Below are 18,904 nucleotides of genomic sequence, written 5' to 3' on the forward strand. Positions count from 1 at the left end.
TTGGGTGATAACAAGTGCCTAAAGAGGTACCTCTTTCCTGAACAGAATGGCCCCAAAAGGAGGACAGGACATAGGCAGACCGACACAGTGTCCTGTGCCTCAAGACACCTGTTTATTAGGGACACAACTCTGCGACAGGGATGACAGGAATCGTACCAAAAATAGCAACGTCTACCGGGCCCCCCGAAGGGGCTTAGAAGGGTACAGTGCCCCCCACCCCCACCCATTGTACAAAAATAAACTCTCACGCCTATGGACCAGCAAGGACTGGCAGAGCGACTCCTCAACAGGGGCACAACCCTCTCTGCCAGCCCTGGGACCCCGTTCTTTGATCCTCACCCCTGCCACTTCTAAGGCACTGTGACTCCCCTGGGTGGGTACCGCCTGCCCACCCTCCTAGGCCCTCCACACCCTTCACCTCTGGTCCACCTGGGGCTGGGATATGGGTCCCACGATGCCCCCTGCTGGCTGCTCTACCCAACTACCTCTAGTGCTTCCCGCTCCCGCGGGGTAAGCTCACTAAGCTAACTGCCCCTAAGAGGGCTCCCTACCGTTCTTGACCCCCCAGCCCCACCTCTCCGGATCTCGACAGCCCGGGACCCTCCTCCCCTTCCTGCGGAGGACTGGGAGGGGTCTCTCCTGATGGTGCTCGGATATAGGGTGGGGAAGTGTCAGCCTGGGGCGGCCTGCGGCCCCGAGCCCGACGGCTGTGGTGCACTTGCAGGTGCAAGGCCATGAGCTCCGGGGCGCCAGTGGCGAAGGGGCAGAAGAGGCAACGGTGGAGGGCACCCCCAGGCCCGGCCTCGCCTCCCGGCCCCGCCCGCAGGGACAGGTCCAGGGGTTCGGCCTCACCGCCTCGCCCGTTGCGCAGGGTCCTCCCGGGGCTAGCGGGCTTTCGACGGGACCCCTGTGCAGCGGCGCTAGAAGACCGGGGGCTTGCGGTGCCCTCCACCCAAGTCGCAGTATGCGAGGCCGCCTTGGCTCCGGATGTCTGGGCTGAGCCCCGCTGGGAAGGGGGCGGCGGCTCCGGGGGTGGCCCGGGGCCAGCCCCACTCCTCTGCTCCCGGTGATGGCGCTGCAGGTGATACTTCAGCGAGCCAGATTGGGTGCCTGCGTAGTCGCAGTGTGGACACTTGTAGGGGCGCTCGCCTGGGGAGAGGGGAATGCTATAGGTTCAGAGTCTTGATCACTGCCCACCCCACCCGCATTTTCGCTCAACGTACAGACCTCTGGCCCAGGAAAAAACATTGCCTCTATTCCCACCCCCCCACCCCGATTTAATAAATAACGGTTTCCCAACACCCTCATCTGGCCAGTCTGAAGGCTGCCTACCCTCACCTCCAATAGCCTTCACCTCTCTTCCTGCTTTCTAGTGCCCTCTCCAACCTGGGCGCTGCCCCCTCACCTGTGTGTACTCGCAAGTGTACTTTGAGGTGATGCGCTGAGCGGAAAGATTTTCCACAGAAGGGACAATCCTTGCCGGTGGCCCCTCGGCCCCCTTCAGGCCGGGTCCCTCCAACTAACAGCCCATTCTCTTCTGTAATATACAAGTTAAGGGAAGTCAAAGGGACCTTTTGCCCTAACCCCATCAGAGCCATGCACCCCACACGCACCCCATAGGGTTGCTTCCCCTTCGGGCCCAGGAGGAAACACCGTGCTTGGGGGAATGAGGAGTTAAATTTGCTGTGAATTGAGCTGATGCCCTCAGAAGGTGGTAAAGCCTTCAGAGGGTGAAAAAAGGTGAGAAATAAAATAGGTCCTTTTTAAAGAGGGGTACAGGAGGGGAGTAGTGGCATCAGAATGGGCCCAGGATTTGGAAAACCTAGGAGACAGGAGGCCCCTTACGTACCCTGTGTGGCGGTGGGCCTTGCCTGGGCCCCCGCAGCAGGTGCAGAGTGCCCCGGCCCCTCCCCTGGGCGCGGGTGCAGTGAAGCCAGAGGGCCTAGTGCCCTGTTCCGAGCCCAGGTCTCCTCCTCCGCCTCTACCACCTCCTCTTCTTCGTCAGGCTCCTCAGGACGGTGCCGCCGAGCCCGGGCTGGGAGAGCAGACGGCAGGGGGCGGAAGCCTCCGAAGCTGCGGCCCGCCCCAGGCTCTGCACCCTCACCATTGGGCCGGGCTTCGCCAGCTCGCAGGCTCAAGTAGCCCAGCAGGCTCGCAGGCTCGCGGCGTTCAGCCGGGGTGGGCGCTGGGGCCAAGAGCAGCGCGGGGCCCAGTGGCTCATAGGCCAGCAGGCCCAGGTCAGGAGGCTGGGGGGCCCGGGCAGGGCCGGAACCAGGCCCCGGGGCACGCAGTGGGCCCAGCTTGCTGGCGTGCACTTTCATGTGGTTCTTAAGGAACCAGGGCTCCTTGAAGCAGCGGCCACACACGGGACACGCATGATCGAAGGAGGCCTTGTGCTTACGCATGTGGCCCTTGAGAAACCAGGACTGCGTAAAGCTCTGGCCACACACTTGACAACGGAACTCTGGAGGCGCAGGGGGCTCCTCCGGAGCGGCAGGAGCGGGGGCAGGGGTTGCCTCACGTTCGGGCTCCGGCTCAGGTTCCGGCGGCTCGGGGACTGATCTGGGTTCTGGCTGTGGTGGAGGCTGAGGCGGAGGTTGGGGCGCAGCCGAAGTGGCCGCCAGGGGGCGCTCAGAAGCTCCGTGGGCTGTCAGGCTGTGGTGCAGTAGCTCCTCCTCCTGGCTGGAGCCGAAACTGCATAGGCCGCACTTCCAGGGCCTGTGCAGGATGTGCAGGTGGCGTTCGCGCTCTGCCGCAGTGCGAAACTTGCCTTTGCAGAAGGGGCAACGGAAGGAGGACGACGACGGAGCTTGGGGCCGTGTCAGGCCCTCAGTGGCAGCAGCGGCCTGCACGCCCCCTGAGCTTCGGGCTCTCCCCAAACGGGCCTCACGCAGTAGCGCACGCTCCTCCAACTCAAGCAACAGGCGCGCAGCCGGGCTGCGCGGGCGCTCAGGCTGATGCGTGCGCAGGTGCGAGCGCAATAGGGCCCGCTGTGCTGCACGGTGGCCACAGTGCGGGCACTGGAAGGCCTGGGCGCCTGGGTGCGCCCGCAGGTGTAAAGCCAGGATGGAGTTGAAACGGAAGCGTTTCCCACATACAGGACAGGGAAAGCGCCTTTCGCCAGTGCGACTCTCAGACCAGCCCACCGCTCCCATTCCTGGAGACCCGGTGCTCACTCCTGGCCCGTTGGAGTAGCGCTGCAGATCCAGTTCGCCGTCGAAGGCCGGCGGTGAGGGCGCTAAGTGGCCGCCCGGGGCGCGGGGACGTGAGCCCTGTGGGAAAAAAGATGTATACAGAACAAAGGATGGAGACAGGAGAGCTGTGGGGTAAGCAAAGGCATAGAGGGCCAGAAGAACCCGAGGGAAGGTGGGTGGGAACCAGGTACACCAGGTGAGTGCACCTTGAGGAAATTGGGGGATGAATGGGAATTGAGCTGCTGGGGCCACGGAGATAACTTCTAATAATGGCAGGTCAGAAGGAGAGAGAGGTAGGGAGGGGAGGGAGTATAGTTGTAGGTACTTGCAGGTTCAGGACAGAGCGTCACTCACCTCCATGGACTCCCTTCACATTCTTTGGTTCTGGGGAGTGCAGAGAAGGAGGAGGAAAAGCTGCTTGTGAAGGCAACAGGTGCTGAAGAGCTAAAGCAAGAAAGACAGATTTGGAGGACAAGATGAGTCCTGATTTTCAGCCGTGAAATCACTTCTACCCCACAATCTTAGCACCGTGTATTCCAGAAACCGATCTATCCCTTCTCCCTCCTTGCATCCTGAGGCAGGAGGGGGCTGCTGTCTTCAAAACTTGTACTCCTTGATTTGACAAACCCACAAAGCTCCCTGATATCACAGACTTCTTCCCCCAAATACGTTTTAAATGCCTGGTCCAGAACAACTACCACCACCACCACCACCCCTGGTGGTTGGGGAGACTATCACAGTGTAGCCCTCTCATTTAGTTTGGGCTGTGCAGCTTGATGACCAAATGGGGTGGGCTTGCCATGCTCCCCAGTTGCTCTCAGACACCTAACTGAACAGCCAGCCAAACATCCTTCCGGGCTCCACAGTCCTTCCTTCTGCCCTTACCCTGTCTTTCTGTCTTTCCCCCTCATCCTCCCTCCCTCCACTTGGATTCCTGATCCATTCATTTCCATTCATTACAGAGACTCATTCATGCATGGGAGAGAAACACCTCCCAGCAGCAGAGAGTCTGGAGACAGACAGAGGGGGAGGGGCATGAAGGGGGAGAGAGCCAGAGAGAGAGGGAATGAAGAGAGAGTTGGGGGAGGAGTGCAAGTTAAGGGGTGCTGCTGGCCTGGGGAAAGGGTTAAAAACTGCAAATACCGGATAGGATTCATCCCTGTGTTTCAAACCTCGAAGCCTGCAGTTTGATGGGGCATCTCAGCCCCTTTGTCCAGGGCTGTTCCGAAGCAGGCTTTCCTCCTCTCTGCAGGGGAGAGGCTCCCTCACACAAGAGGAGGATTACACTGGCTCTGAGCTCAAGAGCCTGGAGTGAGGGACGAGGGGCGGGGCTGGGCCATCTGCACAGATAGGGGCTCAGCACATGCTCTGAGCAGGAAAGGGTTAAAATTCTCCAGGCTAAAATTCCCTGGGCCTGGGATGTGCAGAGCTCCAGTTCTGAGGAAGGAGAAGAGCACTGAGAGGAAGAGGATGGGGGGGCGGGGGTGTCTCCTGATTCTAAGCTGCAGAGGTTAGCATTAGGATTTAGAAGCAATCCCAGAATTAAGATTTATGGAAATAGGCCTAGGAGGATGACGAGAACTCGATCAGTGTACTTCCTGCTTACATATAGAATTTTATCTGGCCAAGGGTAGAGACTATGGGCCTAACCTAGTTTTTTGCCTGAGACAGAAATATTTGATATATAAAGAACTTCCTTACAATAGGTATTGTGCAACTGAAATGGGTTACTGAGAAAGAAAAGGACTCAGGCATTACTTTCCTTAAGGATCTTTAATGGGAGAGAACTGGGCCACAAGTCAGCCCTGCTTATCGGCAAAGAGAAGAGGCTCTGGAGGTCTGAGACTTCTTTAATTTTTGATATTTAGTGGATGTGATAACACTTCATGAATGGGCAGGTACCTGTTACATGTGGAATTTGGGTTATGGGAATTTTATTAACAGGAGGTTAATTAACAAAGTGTCCTTGTCCAAGGGTCACTAAACAACCTCCACCACCACTTTTAATATTTGTATTTCTGTAGCACCAAATTAGGGCATCCAGCCTTATCTTCTGGATTCTTCAAATAAATCCCTTTTCTAGGACCAAGAGCCTAGCCAGGCTCACTAAGTAGTATCAGGAACAGTGAATTAGACTGGCACAAAGCTATTGTGGGCCCAGTCTATTAATAGCCCTGCAACCTTCAGTAAATCACTTAACCTTCCAGTTTACTCATCTGTAAAATAAGGGGGTTGGACTAATTTATATAGATGGTCTCTTCCAACTTGAAAGTTTTGTAGTTTTGAGTCATAGGACTCTTCTGGACCCCAGAGAGAAGTTAAAACAAATGGTCATCCCTTCAGTACCATGGAGAGTGCAGTGGGCTACCAGAGGAGCCACTGTGGCCACCTCAGTACCATAGATAGAGCTATGAAGTGCTAGAGGGGCCACATTTGCCATTTTAGCACTACAATTAAGGCACTGAGAAAAGCCAGAGGATTTTTAAAAATTCCTATCTGGGAGCCATAGTGGGGGGAAAAAAGACAGTGGTACCAGAGGGATTACTTTTGCCTTTGGATGACACTGAAAATAGATAGATGTAACAGAAAATAGATGTAACTAGAAGAATTTTAATTAGCTATAAGGAGTATCCTGACAGCTACAGTTTGTACATCCTGGAATGAGTGACTGAGGCATCGTATTTGGGTCCATCACATTCTGTTGCTCTCCTGGGGATTCCCAGAACATCCTGGTGTACAGCCAATCTGGTATATTCAGAGGAAGCAGATGGTGGGGGGAGGTGGGGGAAGGCTGGGAATACTGCATGGTCATAGCTGACTAACCTATGGGCACATACTCTGATTCTGAGAAGATTCTAGGGCCCCTGAAACTGCCTGTAGGATAGCAAGCAAAATACCTCATGGGAAGTTGACCTTGTATCCGAGGCAAGAAGCATAGCAATAGGGCAAAGCTTCCTTCCCCAAAACAAAACAAAAAATCCTGCTCTGCACATGGCAGTTTCTAGGATGGTAACAGTGATATACAAGAAGATCCAAATTGATGCTATATTCCTGAGCTGGGAAAGTTTCCCCAGAGGGTGGCCTCAAATTAATAAAACCCAGTGAGAGACCCTCCTAGTCCCAGTCAAGGTCTTCTGAATCTCCTCCACACCAAACCAGGTCCCAGGCACCTGATCCCAAGAGTTTTTCTCAATAGAAGAAAGCACTGACAAGGCCCAAGATTCTATGAACTGGCTTGGAACCCAGGTCATGCATGTATTGCCTGTGGGCAATAATCAAGTTTTCTACAGTCAGGATTTAAATACCATCCATAAGACTTGGTCAGACAGCAGCACTGACCTACTTCCCACCCCCACTGGAAATCAGGGGTTATCTTGCCCTTATTTCGGTTCTATAGGGACACAAGGCGAGGGATAGGGAAAAGAAATCTTCAGGCCAGTTACTTCTATGTGCTAGGAGAGCTGGTCGGGAAGGGGGTGTGGCTGGAGGAGCATAAAGATGGTCCCTCAAGCCTTGTGGTCAAATGTTTTTCGGGTCAAACTGTCAGGGGCTAGGGTTCAGGACTTCTGTGGTGTGGTTGTGACTAGGCCTCTGTCACTGGTCATTTCTAATACTTGATGTTTTTCTCTCTGTTGAGAATCCTACGCCTTCCAAGTCCTCTAACAATTATGATTAACACTGCACTAGATGAGTTAAAAGGAAAGGGAGCTTCTTAAGTGGTGTAGAATCAAGAGCACCTTTATCACACAGATAGGCAGGTAGTTCACTTTCATGATCTCCTTTCCATGGCCCTCTCAACCTCACTGCTCAGGTAGCTCCTCCAAACTGACCCAGACCACAGCTTGCCCACCTTTTACATTGAGTTCTTAGTAAAGCCTCCTTCCCTCCACCCTGACCATCCTGAGCTGGAGGCATGGAATCTCAGTCATGGACTGCAAATATACAGCAGGAGGCAAGAGGAAGGTGCGTACACCTGCTCACATACTGCCACCCCACTATTGTGGAATCTTATTCCAGAGGCATGTCCCAACTTGACCCCTCTTTTGAAAGTTCTAGAAGACCTGGATTTGAGGAAAGGGGCATGTAGCCAGCCATAAGTCCCCTTAACTAGAGCTGACCCTAGAAAGGTCAGCGTCTTAGCGCCCATATGGGCCTCAGTCCTGGGATTAGGGGGTGGGGGTGGGCAAGAGAGCCTCTGGGAAAATCCACCTCCCAGAAGTAGGTTGGCAAGTAGAGCAGGAACTGTGATCCTGCACAAGAGGTTCACCCAGCAGCACCCCAGACCCCTCCCGGGGAATATAAACCAGAAGGATGATGGGGGGCAGGGTTGGTTGATTGGAAGGCCAGGGCTCAGCTACCCAGGCCGGGAGAACAAAAGCTGAGTTGCAGCCGCCTCCGCTGCTGCTGCCGCCGGCCGAGCTCTTTGTGACACTTTGTTTGGGACGCAGAGAGGGAAGCACCCCCCCATCCTCTCCCCTCCCCCACTCCTGCTCCCAGAGTTTGGGTCCCTTCCCCCTCCTTCATCAGCCCTACCTGGGCCGGGGGGCGCTCATCCACTCTGGCTCCCGGCTCGGCCGACCCGCACCCCCAGGCCCCTCGCGCCCTGCCTTCGGGCCCCTACAAAGACGCCCGTCCCCTTCCCCCCCCCCTGCGCTGGCCTTTCCCCTTTGGTGTCCGCTTTCCCGGTTCCCCCACCTGGCCCCCCCCTCCCTCGAGGCCCCCCTAGCTCTCCAGGCTTCCGAGGCCGCCGCCCCCACCCCGCCCCCCCAAGAGCTCTGGGCGAAGTTTGCTTGGGGCCGAGCCGGCGCCCCTCCCCGCCCCGCCCCTGCACCTGCTCCAGGCCCGGCGCGCGGAGCGGGCCCTCCGGGAGGGGGAGGGGCCAGGGGCGGGGGCCAGGTGGCGGAGGGGGGCCGGGAGTGGGGAGCGGCTACTCACGAGCCCCTGGCGGGCGGCGGCGGAGCGGGCGGCGGCGGCGGCGGCGGCGGCGGCGGGCGGCGGGCCGGCGGCGCGGGCGTCAGCGTTACGTGGGGCCGGGGGAGATGCGCCGGGCCCCGGCCCCCCCGCCCCCGGCCCGGCCCCCGCCCCCTCCCCGGTCCCCCGCCCCCGGCCCTGGCCCGCATTGTGTGCGGCGGGAGGCGGCCCGGCCATTAGCATGCGGGGGGCGGCGCGGCGCGGCTGGGAGCCGCGCGGGAGCGGGAGCTAGGCTCTGGCTCCGGGGACAGGGAGCTGGGGACCCCGGGAGCCGCGAGAGGCGGCCGCCAGGGGCGGGGTGCGGGTAGTTTGGAGACTGGGGGCGCTGTCGGAGGGAGGGAGGGAGGAAGGGGGGTGGGGCGCACAGACGATTCCTACAGGGGACTGGAAGAGATTTTGAAAGGTCATCTCGTCCTTCCCCCAGCCTCCAAGCAGCGCTGCCCCTCCCACCCTAAACCCGGACATACCAGGGAAGGAGTTGGCTCTGCCGCTCTTTCTGCCCCAACATGCACAGACTCGGGAAGTTCTTACTGGGGTTTTATCTCAAAGCCTCTCCCTTACAATTTCTGTGTCTCTTTTTGGGGAGGAGGAGGGGCGATTATAGAGATAGTTAATGTCTGCCGTGTAAGAAACATTATTAAAGTTACTCTTCGGTCCTTTCTGTTCTTGATAAACAATCCCTACGCCTTCCTCTCGAATTTTATTTTCCATTCCTTAAGTCACTTTAATGGCTCTTCAATACAACAAATATTTACTGAGTGCTTACTAAGGACCAGGCACTACCCTCAGCGCTGTGGGGGATGAACAGATGAGGGGGATGTACTGCCTTCCCTTGAGGAGATTGTAATCTCGACAGGGGTTACAAATTTGTAAGTGCGATACTCAGATTTAATCAATATTTACTCAATGCCTGTTCGCATATTTAATAGTATATAATCCTTACAGTGACACTCTGAGATATAGTAAGTCTGCGTTTACAAGTAAGGAAAATGAAGCTAAAGAGTGTCTTTCACTGGCTTGCCAGCTCAGGGATCCTCAGTGCAAGCCAACATCTCACATTGTCAGGCCATCACCACTAAATAAAATTAATGCACATGGGGATAGAGGAGGGAGTAGATGCACAATAGTTCAGATCCCTTTAATGTGATTCCCACTCCCCAGGAAAGAAGAGTGGACACAATACTCCAATGAGTGTTGGCCCAGCACTGAGCAGGGCAGAAGTGGCTTTCAAAAAAGGCCACTTGCATCCTAGGACTGTGCCTCCTGGTACTAACTCCCAGGGGGTCTTCTGGCTCAGTCTTCTTCCTGTCATCAATAATAATAATGATAATAACCATTAATATTTATTAAACACTATGTGCCAGGTGCTGGGCTGAGCTGTTTCATATACATTTTTTCTCTTAATACTCAAGGCAACTCTTTGGTATTATTAGCTTCCCTTTACAGGTAAGGGAACCCAGAGATTAAGCAATTTACACAAGGTTACCCAGGTAGATCTGGGATTTGAACATAGAAGTCTGGTTGCCTCCAGACCTCAGGCTCTACACCAAGATGGGCCTTTCCTATTTTTGATGCTAGAGTGTATATTTGGGCCCAGCTGGTTCTGCTTCTTACTGCAGAAATAAATATCCCCAGCTTTGCTTCTGAATAAGCCCTTTAGTGTATTGGCATCAGGCACAACAGTATGACTTCTTCAGCACCACTAATGGTTACTAAGAACTCAACCATGAGTCAACAACCTTTCACAGTCATATTATTAACCCCGTTTGATCACTCAATTTGAATAGACTAAGGTTCAAACAGGTAGAATAATGTATCCAAGGTCAGACAGCTAGGAAAAGTGGCAAAGCTGAGATTTTAGTCCAGGTTGGCCTGGTTATAAAGCAACTTGTATCTCTCAAAAATGTTGCAATAGCATCCTTCCCAAGAATGATCCTTTGGGGACTATCTCCTATACACGTCTAGGTGCAGGTTATAACCGAGTCAAAAACAATCCCCACTATAAATAGGGTGCCCCATCCACTTAGTCAGTGTCTCATCCAAAGTAAATCCTTCAAGAAAGAGTGGAGAGAGGAGAAACCATTCAGCAAGTGAGAGAGGAAGCCAGGAGAATTGAACCTTGCCTGGTCTTGGGACAAAGGTACACGTGGTAATGACAGGGTACCAGTCCAGACAGTAATATGGGATTGCCCTAGGGAACAGCAAGTAATTTGAAGAGGAAGCCCAAAAAAAGGAGAAATATTAGATGGAAATGGGGGAAATTGGGGCCCAGGGTGGTCCATGGCTGAGTGATCAGAAGAGGAACCCAGGATGGACAGAGATGGGGGCAACAGGAAACAGGAACAGAGCAAGGCAGGGCTGGGCGTCTTATGGAGTGAACTGGTGTCTACCCATGGCCACTCCCCGGATCCTTAGTCCCTTATAGGGACCTTTGCCCCACCACACCCCAGCCCTGACAGCCTGTCTGCTCTGTGCTACCAGGACCTCCAGGCCCAGCTGGGTCCCATAACTTTGGAGTAGCTGCTTCAGACAAGGTAGGTGAGAGGCTCTGAGACTCAATTCCCTGGATATTGAAATAGGGCAGAGGGGCAGCTGAAAGAGATGTTTTTGCATGTCCTGTCTCTTGATAGGTGCTATAATGTATTTCAGGAAAGCACCAAGCTTCTGTGGTCAAGGGAGCCATGGAGGACAGAGCTGGTCAGCGAGAGCAGGAGAGACCTAGCGTTCGTCTGGAAAAGCTACAGCACTGGGCAAGGCACAGACAGAGTGGGCACCTCTTGGTGCTGGCGGTGAGGCCAGATGCCCAACCCCAAGCTTCAGCATGTCCACTTGTACCCCAGTTCAGTTCCATCCGTGTTTTGTGAGCATCTACCATGTACTTGAAACTGCTAGGCTCTGAGTGGGAGGAGGGTGGAGGAAGCAAAGGATAAACAAGGCGAGACCCTTAATCGCTAAGTAGCTTCCATCGTGTGGGGAAAACACATAGGTAAGTAACTAAACTATGACATGAGGCAGAAGAAATTAAATGATATCCCCTTCCTTTACTGCCCCTGGTTGACTACTTTCCACCACCATGTATTCCTGCCAATTGCTGATCTCTGCAAGAAGCAGGGGTTTGGAGGCGGGTAGGGAATCCCTGACAGTTTCCCTTCAACCATCCTGCCCCTGGACTCCAGGTGAGCCAGTTATGGCTGGCAGTGGCTCTGGTGCCTTTTGCTGTCTCAGTTGCCTGCCTGAACTCTGAATGTCACATGGCCACAGCACTACCGCTTGGACCTGGAGCATTGGTAAGATCCACCACAACAGAGGGTAGAAGGTCCTAGAGGCTCTTCATTAATGAGGCCAGAGTTCAACACTTGCCTTTCTCACCATTCAGGGTCTCCTCACTGGGATTGTTACCCTTGAGCTGCGCAGAGCACCCCGCCTCTGGAAGGTGAAAGAGGAAGAGAATGAAATACTATTCTCCCACCACCCCAACACACACACACACACACCTCAGCCCAGGAAGTGACTCTCTAAGTGTTGACTGATCCTGTCAGCTGTCTGCCCCTGACTGGCCTAAAAGACTGAGGAGGGAAAGCAAAAGAGTTAAAGGGACGATTGCCCTGTTGGGAGGTGGAGGAATAAAAGCTGAGGGGTTTTTTTTCCGGCTAGGTGCAGGTGGGGCTTGGGGTTGCAATGAGTCCCCTAGGCTGGGCAGTGCTGAGCTGGCTCACTGGCAGGTACGGGCCATGATGATATTCAACACCTTCAATCTGATCTTTGGCTTCATCGTGGTGGTGGTCGAGGTGATGAAGACGGTCTTGGGGCCTGTCCCAATTGCCCCTTCCCAGGTATGGGCAAATAAAGGAGAAGGTGGGAGGATGAGGAGGCAAGAGGCGATGGAGAGGGGAAAGGGCAGAAGAAACAGGTGCTGGGTCCCCTGCAGCACCCTCAGCCCTGTCTACCTGCAGTTGGACAGGTTGCTGGTGCTAGAGATCAGCACTGAAGCCTTCACCCTAGGGGGAGTGTTGCTCTCTGCATACTCCCTGTTCCTGCTGAGCCAGAGGAAGCCAGGATGCTGTAGGAGCCAGAGTCTGCACTACCAGGAGTTGCAGGAGGTATTGAAGGCAGGGAGGGAAGTTATGGAGCAGATAGCTAGCAGCTCATTTGGGGCAGGGAGGCAAGGAAGGGATCCTAGACTGAAAATGATTGGTTTTCTGGCTTTGGACAATTATCCCCTAGTGGTGGGTAAGAGGGAATTGGGTAACTAAAGAGTTGGGGCTAGAAATGTGGGAGAACATTAGGAACCTGTGTAAGTATTGGAAGGGCTATGAGAACACGAGAAAAAATGAGACAGGAGGAGGAGGAAGTTGCTTCTGTCTGGGATCCCACCTTTCTCACCCCTACAATTTACTCCCTTCACACCTGTCTGGTTTTCAGGGTCTCTCTGAGTTGGAGGAAGTTCCTGATTTGGAGAATCGTCCCACAATGACTAGCACAGCAAACGGAACAAATGAGTGAACTGGCAAGGGAAGCAGGCAGGTGCTGCTCTCCTGCCCTGTGGTAGCGTTCTCCAGACCCTCCTGCACCCCACCCCACCAAAGTCAGAAGCTAGATGGAGTCCCTTGAGATCAACATGAAGTCTGGTGGAATGCCTTCAGTTTTCACTCAAACTAGGCTCCTTTCTCTTCTAAGGGAAGCTATACCTAGATCAGCGTCTTCCCTCACCTCACTGCCCTGAAAGCTGCCCGCCTGCAGGGCATCCTTAAACCAACTTTCATCTATACCCACTTCCTCCCTTCCATCTTTATCCTCCTTCCCCACAGCCTCCCCATACAGCTTAACATCTGCCTCATCCCCACTGCTTCTCTTCTTTCCACCTTTCACAATCCCACCCACTCCGAGCCAGGGTTCCCCTGCCTGCCCACTCTCTGAAATCAATTATGGGTGCTTTATTTCCCTTCCCTCGGATCCGTTTCCTTTCTAGTTTAGCGGAGACTACAAATCCCACGATGCCTCGCTACCCCGTGGCCTGCTGGGAAATAAAGAGCCTTTTACTCCGCGGTGGGGGCGCTGTGCATCTGCTGAGTGACGCGAGGTGCTGGAAGTCCGGGCCTAGCTGAGTTTCCTCGGACGCGACCACTGGCCCCACGTTTAGGGAGGAGCCGGGCGGGTTATTTTGCGCGGGGGCGCCACCACCCCAACCTCAGCAACTGAGAGCAGGCTGTGGCGCCACACTCCTCTCTCTGCCAGCTTCGGAGACAGGCAGCGGCTGGGAGCTGACCCTGGGCAGAGCTGGGATTCCCCAGATACTGTCGCCGCGCCCCCTCCTACAGTGCCCAGGTCCAAAGTCCTGAGACTTGGAGCGCGCGCGAGAAAGGGGTTGGAGATGATGAGTCAGAATCCCCGGGCTCTTCTCGTCCCCCTCCCCCGGAGCCTGGGCGCCTGAGGAGGACCTGCTCGCTGGGCAGACGGGTGGACGGGGCAGGAAGAGGGAGGGACGCGGCGACCCAACCTAAGACTTTCCCGCCTCTTGAGAGCACGCGGGTGTAACGAGCCCGCGAGCCCGCGTTGCCGCCACCCCTTCTTTCCAAAACGGTAGCAGGACTGCGCAGGCTCAGCCTGTCGGCAGCCCCGCCGACCTTTGATCCCGGCTGCGATCCGGTGGCTGAAGCACTGGTTGCTCACAACCCCCACCGTTTATGACCTTTGCTAGTGTGCAAAGATGACAAGCTCAGGTGGACTTGAGAAAAGCCCAGGAAAACTGGGAGGCCCAATAGTACTAAGCCGGACAACCTACCAGCCGCCGGAGAAACTAGAAATTGACCAGAGCTGGAGTACTAAAAGAACTCACCCCAAATTCACATAGAGCCCAGGATGGGTGTGCGCCTCACACTCATTTTTGTTCCCACTTGAGAAGGCTTCTTTCCCTTAGAGAATGCTGCTTCTCCTGGCTTAGCCAAGCCCAGACACCAGTGAGGAAAGAGCGCAGCCTGGCTGCCTTGCCCTAGCATTGCAGCGGTGCCAGCGGCAACTCCTTTCTGTTTGTGACACCTTGGGAGTGGTAATAGTCGCCCTATGACAAGGTTGTGTGAGTACTAGTGGGTGGGGACAATTCTGGGATTAGGCTCTGGAATGGAGAAAACAAGATATGGGCCTCCCCCTTCTCCCAATCTAACTGTTAGAATAATGGAGAGCTCATGTGTAAAGTACTCAGAAAATAATTTCCATGTCAGAGGTGGTGGTAGATGAGGAAACGGGGGCTAAAAAGTCAACAATTCACTCTATCTTCCAGATAGGAGCAACAGCTTTTAGAGATATGATCAGAAATCTAGGAATTGCATTCTAGTTCTTGAAGAAGTTCAATGACCGTGCAAATAAACCTGTATCAGTCAGGTTAGGCTAGGTTATGCTGTGGTAACAATGCCAAAATCTCTGGAACTCCACCATTTAGATCCTACCACATGACCATGAAGCTTAGAGTCACCAGTCTCCCTAAAAAAGCATGAAGAATTGTTCATGGGCTCTTAAAAGATTCTGCCTTAAAGGAACACATATCACTTCCGCTCAGACTTCATTAGCCAAAACAAGTCATATAGCCACACCCAACTCCAAGACAGAAGGGCAGTCTTTTCATATGCCTGGAAGGCTAAGGGAAGCAGACTCATTAAAAGAATAAGAGGTAATCATTTGCAGTGATTCTTGAACAGCTTAGCAGTTGGAACTCATCTGTACTAGCAGTTATGCCTGTATCTACTTTGGTTTTGTTCCATGAACCACTAAATGAAGTTCTTAATAGAAACTTCCCCCAAAAAAATAATAGAATCGAGAGTCAGGAAATCTAGATTCTGGTTTTGTTGTGTAAGTTTGGGCAAGTCAAACCTCTCTGAACTACATTTTGCTTACATGTAGATACCTAGTAATCATAGTATTTATAGTATATTATCTTATTGGAATATGAAGGCTAAAATAAAATCATACATGGAAAAATAAAACTATGAAGCACTTCAGAGGCTGAAAATAAATTGCCTTTGGGATGAGGAGTAGTGTAAATGAGTGAAGCGGATAGGGTGTGCGGTAATAGGAAGTGGTGGGAACTGTGGCAAACTAGAGAGCACACATTCTATTTAAATACTTTACCCCCTGCCCCTCAACTCCATCCAGTTATTGCCGTGTGGAACTGTGGGTCTGGTATTGTCACAGTTCCAATTTTCCTATACAAGTGAGAAATTCTGACTTTTAAATGTGAAATCTGATTTTAAAATGTCACTGAGTAATTTTTTTTTTAATTGAGGACCAGATTCAGCCTATTGCCCTTCAAGTATAGCCCCTCTATTATACAAACATAGTAGGAATGCAGGTTTTAGATGTGCAATAACAGTTTTCGTAGGCCTTCGAGGCGTCTTCTGAAATTCAAATCTTGGAGAGGTTTAGCATTACGTTTTAAAAAAATTTTTTTTTATTCAGAACCCTCTATGGCATTGGTTATTAAGGAGGGGTATTTTGCCACCCGGACGTTATTTGGCAATGTCTGGAGACATTTTTGGTAGTAATGATTGGGGGAGACGCAGATATGTAATGAAAAGAGCATTAGATGAGAAGTCAGAAGATTGGAGATTAATCCCAGTGCTACTAATGCCCCTTTCCTGTGCATTAGCCTCTGCCAGCTGCAAGTGAAGACTGAGGCTTGTCCTGTGATCCTCATTATTCCCCCCTCCACACTGCCTAATGCTAGAGTCCCTGGTTGCAATGCTTTGCTACAGGGCTTCCCAGTAACCAGTGTATCTACCTCTTTGTCAGTTTGGCAGCTTCTGGGGAAGTCACTCACATTTTACTTATATTGCTGCCCATTGGAACTTCACAGAAAGAAGTGACTGTGACCAGGTTTCTGCTGACGTCAGTTTTTAAAGGCCTTGACCCCAGTGCTTTAAGCATTGGAGAAATATCTGATTCATAGTGGCTTTGTATGCAGCCGAATTCTCCGGTGGTTGGGAAATTCCCCGTGTTGAATTTTACCCTCATTTCTTTGATATTCTGGCCTTGACTTCATGATTATAGATAACTGATGATATTTCCCAAGTAAAATATCTGCTTTTGCAGCTGGTTCAGGTCTTGTGCCCCGGGCTGTGTCCTCTGCTGCCATCTCGTGGCTTCTGGGCTGCCTGGGTCAAGGTCTCACAAAGAGTCTTCCGCAAGATAATGGCGTGAGGCAGTAGTTTAGTTGGAGAAAGACTCTCTGCACGCCGCGAGGCGCTCCCCAAATCCCTCCCCTGCAATGAGTCCACCAGGGCAGCAGCACACGTGGCCCGAGCGGAATCTGTACGTCGCGAGCAGGCGCGAGGCGTAGGGCCCTTCCGGGTCATCCTCACCCCCTTGGGCCTCTGTGGCTGTTACGTAATCTTGGACACGAGCCACCGAAATCAGTAAACTCATCTACCCAGGAGTAATCAGAGCTGATCTCGCCTGCTTGGCCTGGTGAATGCTCCGTAGCCTCTCGCCACTCACCACCTGGGGTTGGGATGTTCTTAATCTCAGTGAGAAGAGATTGCCCCGTTGCGCTTCTGGATTGCGTTTTCTTGTCTAAACTCATTTTGTATTGTTCCGCGTCCACGCCCTTCATTTTGGCTTGCCTTGCTGATGCTGCCTCAAGCTCGGTATTTGATTGATGGTTTGAACAGAACAGTGGCGGTGTGGTCACTGTGAGACAATGTTTCCTATAAATATGACAGAGTCTGTGCACTGAAGTTATCAGAGGTCCCTCTCCAGGGTACAGGGAATCTGGGAGACTGCCCAGAGCTGGGCTACTGATGACTGAACAGTAACTAAGCACAGGAGAGAAGCAGGAAAACATTTTTACTTGGCGCTAATTTTATTTATTTTTTTCATTATCACAATGTGTTAACTGTCAAATATATGGTGATGGAAGGAGAACTGCCTCTGGGTGGTGAACACACAATGTGATATCTAGATGATGTATTACAGAATTGTACACTTGAAACCTATGTAATTTTACTAACCATTGTCACCCCAATAAATGCTAATTTTTAAAAAGTGTGTTAACTTTCCAATTGGTAAAGTAAGTTTGTGGAACTGTCTGTCCCTCCTGTTAGTCCCTCCTGTACACTTTCCATTTGTTATTTTTTTTATGGAGAGCCCTGACTCCACCATTACCCCTAACTCCGGAAGAGGCGAAGGAGAAGGAAGACGAGGAAGAGGGGAGGAGAGAGAGGAGGAGTAGAAATGCTGCCTTTGGTGTTTTAATCTGCTTTTCCCTGTATAAAACGTCAGGGTGAAGGGCCTCCTTGTATAATTTCCTAGATCCTCAGGTCAGAGATAACCAGCTACTAAGCTGATGTGTGTTGCTTCTCTTTAAAATTCAGATGTCATTTACTTAATGGGAGTTGTCTTCTGTTTCTTTCGTTTTTCGTCTTAGTCTATATTTTTTTCTGCCTTATTTATATTTTATGGTTCATGTTATTCTGGATTTTACTTATCATCTGAATCTTTGGTTTATTTTTCTCATTAGAAACTTTTCCTATGTTCTGTCCAGAGTTATGAGTTGTCTTTGTTGACTCATGTCTATTTTACCTTGCCTTTGTAAAGTTTTCTTGTTTAAAATGTTTTCCCCAAGTCCCAGATCCCAAGATCTAATAATTTGTTTTGCTTCTTTGTAATTATGTGTTCCCTCTATGTGTAAAGAAAATGCTATGTACTTATTCTTATGCTTTAGGTAAAGCGAGAGGACTCAAAGTTATGGCATAGAAGTAACAGGACTCCTGTCTTTATAAATCTCAAAAATAATTATGATGAAGAGAAACTGTTCTTTGTGAACCTAATAAGTGAAGCTGGGTTACTTGTTATAGAAAGGTTGATTTTAGAACAAAAAGAGAAGAAACTGAACACCTTTCAAAGATGAGCTACTTTGAAGTTGAACGCTGAACCTCTGGATATGTTAGACGTGTTTCTTGCAACATGCTTATCCTGCACTGATAGGTTGTTGAAGCAAGTATTCAAATGCCAACTGAATAGTTGGAATAGGTGACCTTTAATTTCTATTCCTCTAGTCCCTAGAACAGAATTTATCCACTATGGCACTCCTGACATTTGGGCCAGATAATTCTTTGTCCCATGCGTTGTAGAATGTTTAGCAGCGTCCCTGGCTTTGACCCACTAGATACCAGCAACACAACCTCACCCCATTTGTGACAACCAAAAATCTGCAGACATTGCCAAATGTCCCCTGTGAAGCTAGATAGCCCCCTCCTTGAAAACCAATGCCTTCAAGAGATATGATAAGAAAGATTTCAAGAAGTTAATGTCTAACTTCTCTTGTATTTAAAAGGAGGCCTACAGGAAATGTGTTACACATCACAGACCTGAAATCCTCTCCTCTTGTCTGCCTCCTACTCCCCCTTCTGAACTTTCTATCTTATATCATTTGGTCACACAAACTGAATGCTAAACCTCTCTCCCTCATGTGCTGTAGCCCAAATACTCACCACACTCTATAGATTTTCCTCTTGCTCTTGAATCAGTCCTCTTCTCCTCATCACCACATCTCACCGACCACAGAAAAAAGAGTCCTAAATAGTTTCTATGTCTCCAGGCTTGTCCTCCTTGGTTACATCTTCCATATTCTTCAAATAAATGTGACCACTAGCTTCCCTGCTCACCAGTCCTTCAGTTGTCCCCATCACCTATAAGATCAAGGCTAAGCTTTTGAAAATGTACTGAACCCTGTGTACTGAACCCTGTGA

At 51.7% G+C, this 18,904-nt stretch overlaps 2 protein-coding genes across 6 annotated transcripts; one reads left to right on the forward strand and one right to left on the reverse strand.

Annotated features, from left to right (window-relative positions):
- Positions 1-77: 77 nt before the first annotated feature.
- ZNF219 (zinc finger protein 219) lies at positions 78-14,147 on the reverse strand. Of its 4 annotated transcripts, none has more exons than XM_019713545.2 (5): positions 14,002-14,147; positions 3,549-3,638; positions 1,850-3,272; positions 1,406-1,537; positions 78-1,149 (listed from the first exon to the last, which is right to left on the reverse strand). In XM_019713545.2, exons 2-5 carry the CDS (start codon positions 3,552-3,554, stop codon positions 548-550), a joined length of 2,163 nt encoding a protein of 720 aa, XP_019569104.1. In that variant the 5' UTR covers positions 3,555-3,638; positions 14,002-14,147; the 3' UTR covers positions 78-547. The 4 variants fall into 4 exon arrangements, with proteins under 4 accessions (XP_019569104.1, XP_019569106.1, XP_074184106.1 ...); XM_019713547.2 differs by lacking the exon at positions 14,002-14,147 and adding an exon at positions 8,633-8,651; XM_074328005.1 differs by lacking the exon at positions 14,002-14,147 and adding an exon at positions 8,130-8,492.
- On the forward strand, positions 10,510-14,008 carry TMEM253 (transmembrane protein 253). Of its 2 annotated transcripts, none has more exons than XM_074328006.1 (7): positions 10,510-10,699; positions 10,796-10,954; positions 11,342-11,452; positions 11,542-11,598; positions 11,888-11,998; positions 12,119-12,265; positions 12,588-14,008. In XM_074328006.1, the coding sequence occupies exons 2-7, from the start codon at positions 10,847-10,849 to the stop codon at positions 12,666-12,668; spliced, it is 615 nt and encodes a 204-aa protein (XP_074184107.1). In that variant the 5' UTR covers positions 10,510-10,699; positions 10,796-10,846; the 3' UTR covers positions 12,669-14,008. The 2 variants fall into 2 exon arrangements, with proteins under 2 accessions (XP_074184107.1, XP_019569090.1); XM_019713531.2 differs by having other exon boundaries at positions 10,517-10,699; positions 10,815-10,954.
- Positions 14,148-18,904: the final 4,757 nt, after the last annotated feature.

Source organism: Rhinolophus sinicus, linkage group LG03, assembly GCF_036562045.2.
Source record: "Rhinolophus sinicus isolate RSC01 linkage group LG03, ASM3656204v1, whole genome shotgun sequence".
In the NCBI taxonomy this organism is placed as follows: Eukaryota; Metazoa; Chordata; class Mammalia; order Chiroptera; family Rhinolophidae; genus Rhinolophus; species Rhinolophus sinicus.

Excerpts from the sequence above, each read along its gene's own strand:
- ZNF219 (XM_019713545.2), bottom strand. Across the intron at positions 1,538-1,849 it reads AAGGCCCACCGCCACACAGG|AAGAGAATGGGCTGTTAGTT; the intron begins GTACGTAAGGGG and ends TGTATATTACAG. Across the intron at positions 1,150-1,405 it reads ACACTTGCGAGTACACACAG|GCGAGCGCCCCTACAAGTGT; the intron begins GTGAGGGGGCAG and ends CCCTCTCCCCAG.
- TMEM253 (XM_074328006.1), top strand. The coding sequence starts at position 10,847 with ATGGAGGACAGAGCTGGTCAGCGAGAGCAGGAGAGACCTAGCGTTCGT. Across the intron at positions 10,955-11,341 it reads GGCACCTCTTGGTGCTGGCG|GTGAGCCAGTTATGGCTGGC; the intron begins GTGAGGCCAGAT and ends CCTGGACTCCAG. Across the intron at positions 11,999-12,118 it reads TCCCAATTGCCCCTTCCCAG|TTGGACAGGTTGCTGGTGCT; the intron begins GTATGGGCAAAT and ends GTCTACCTGCAG.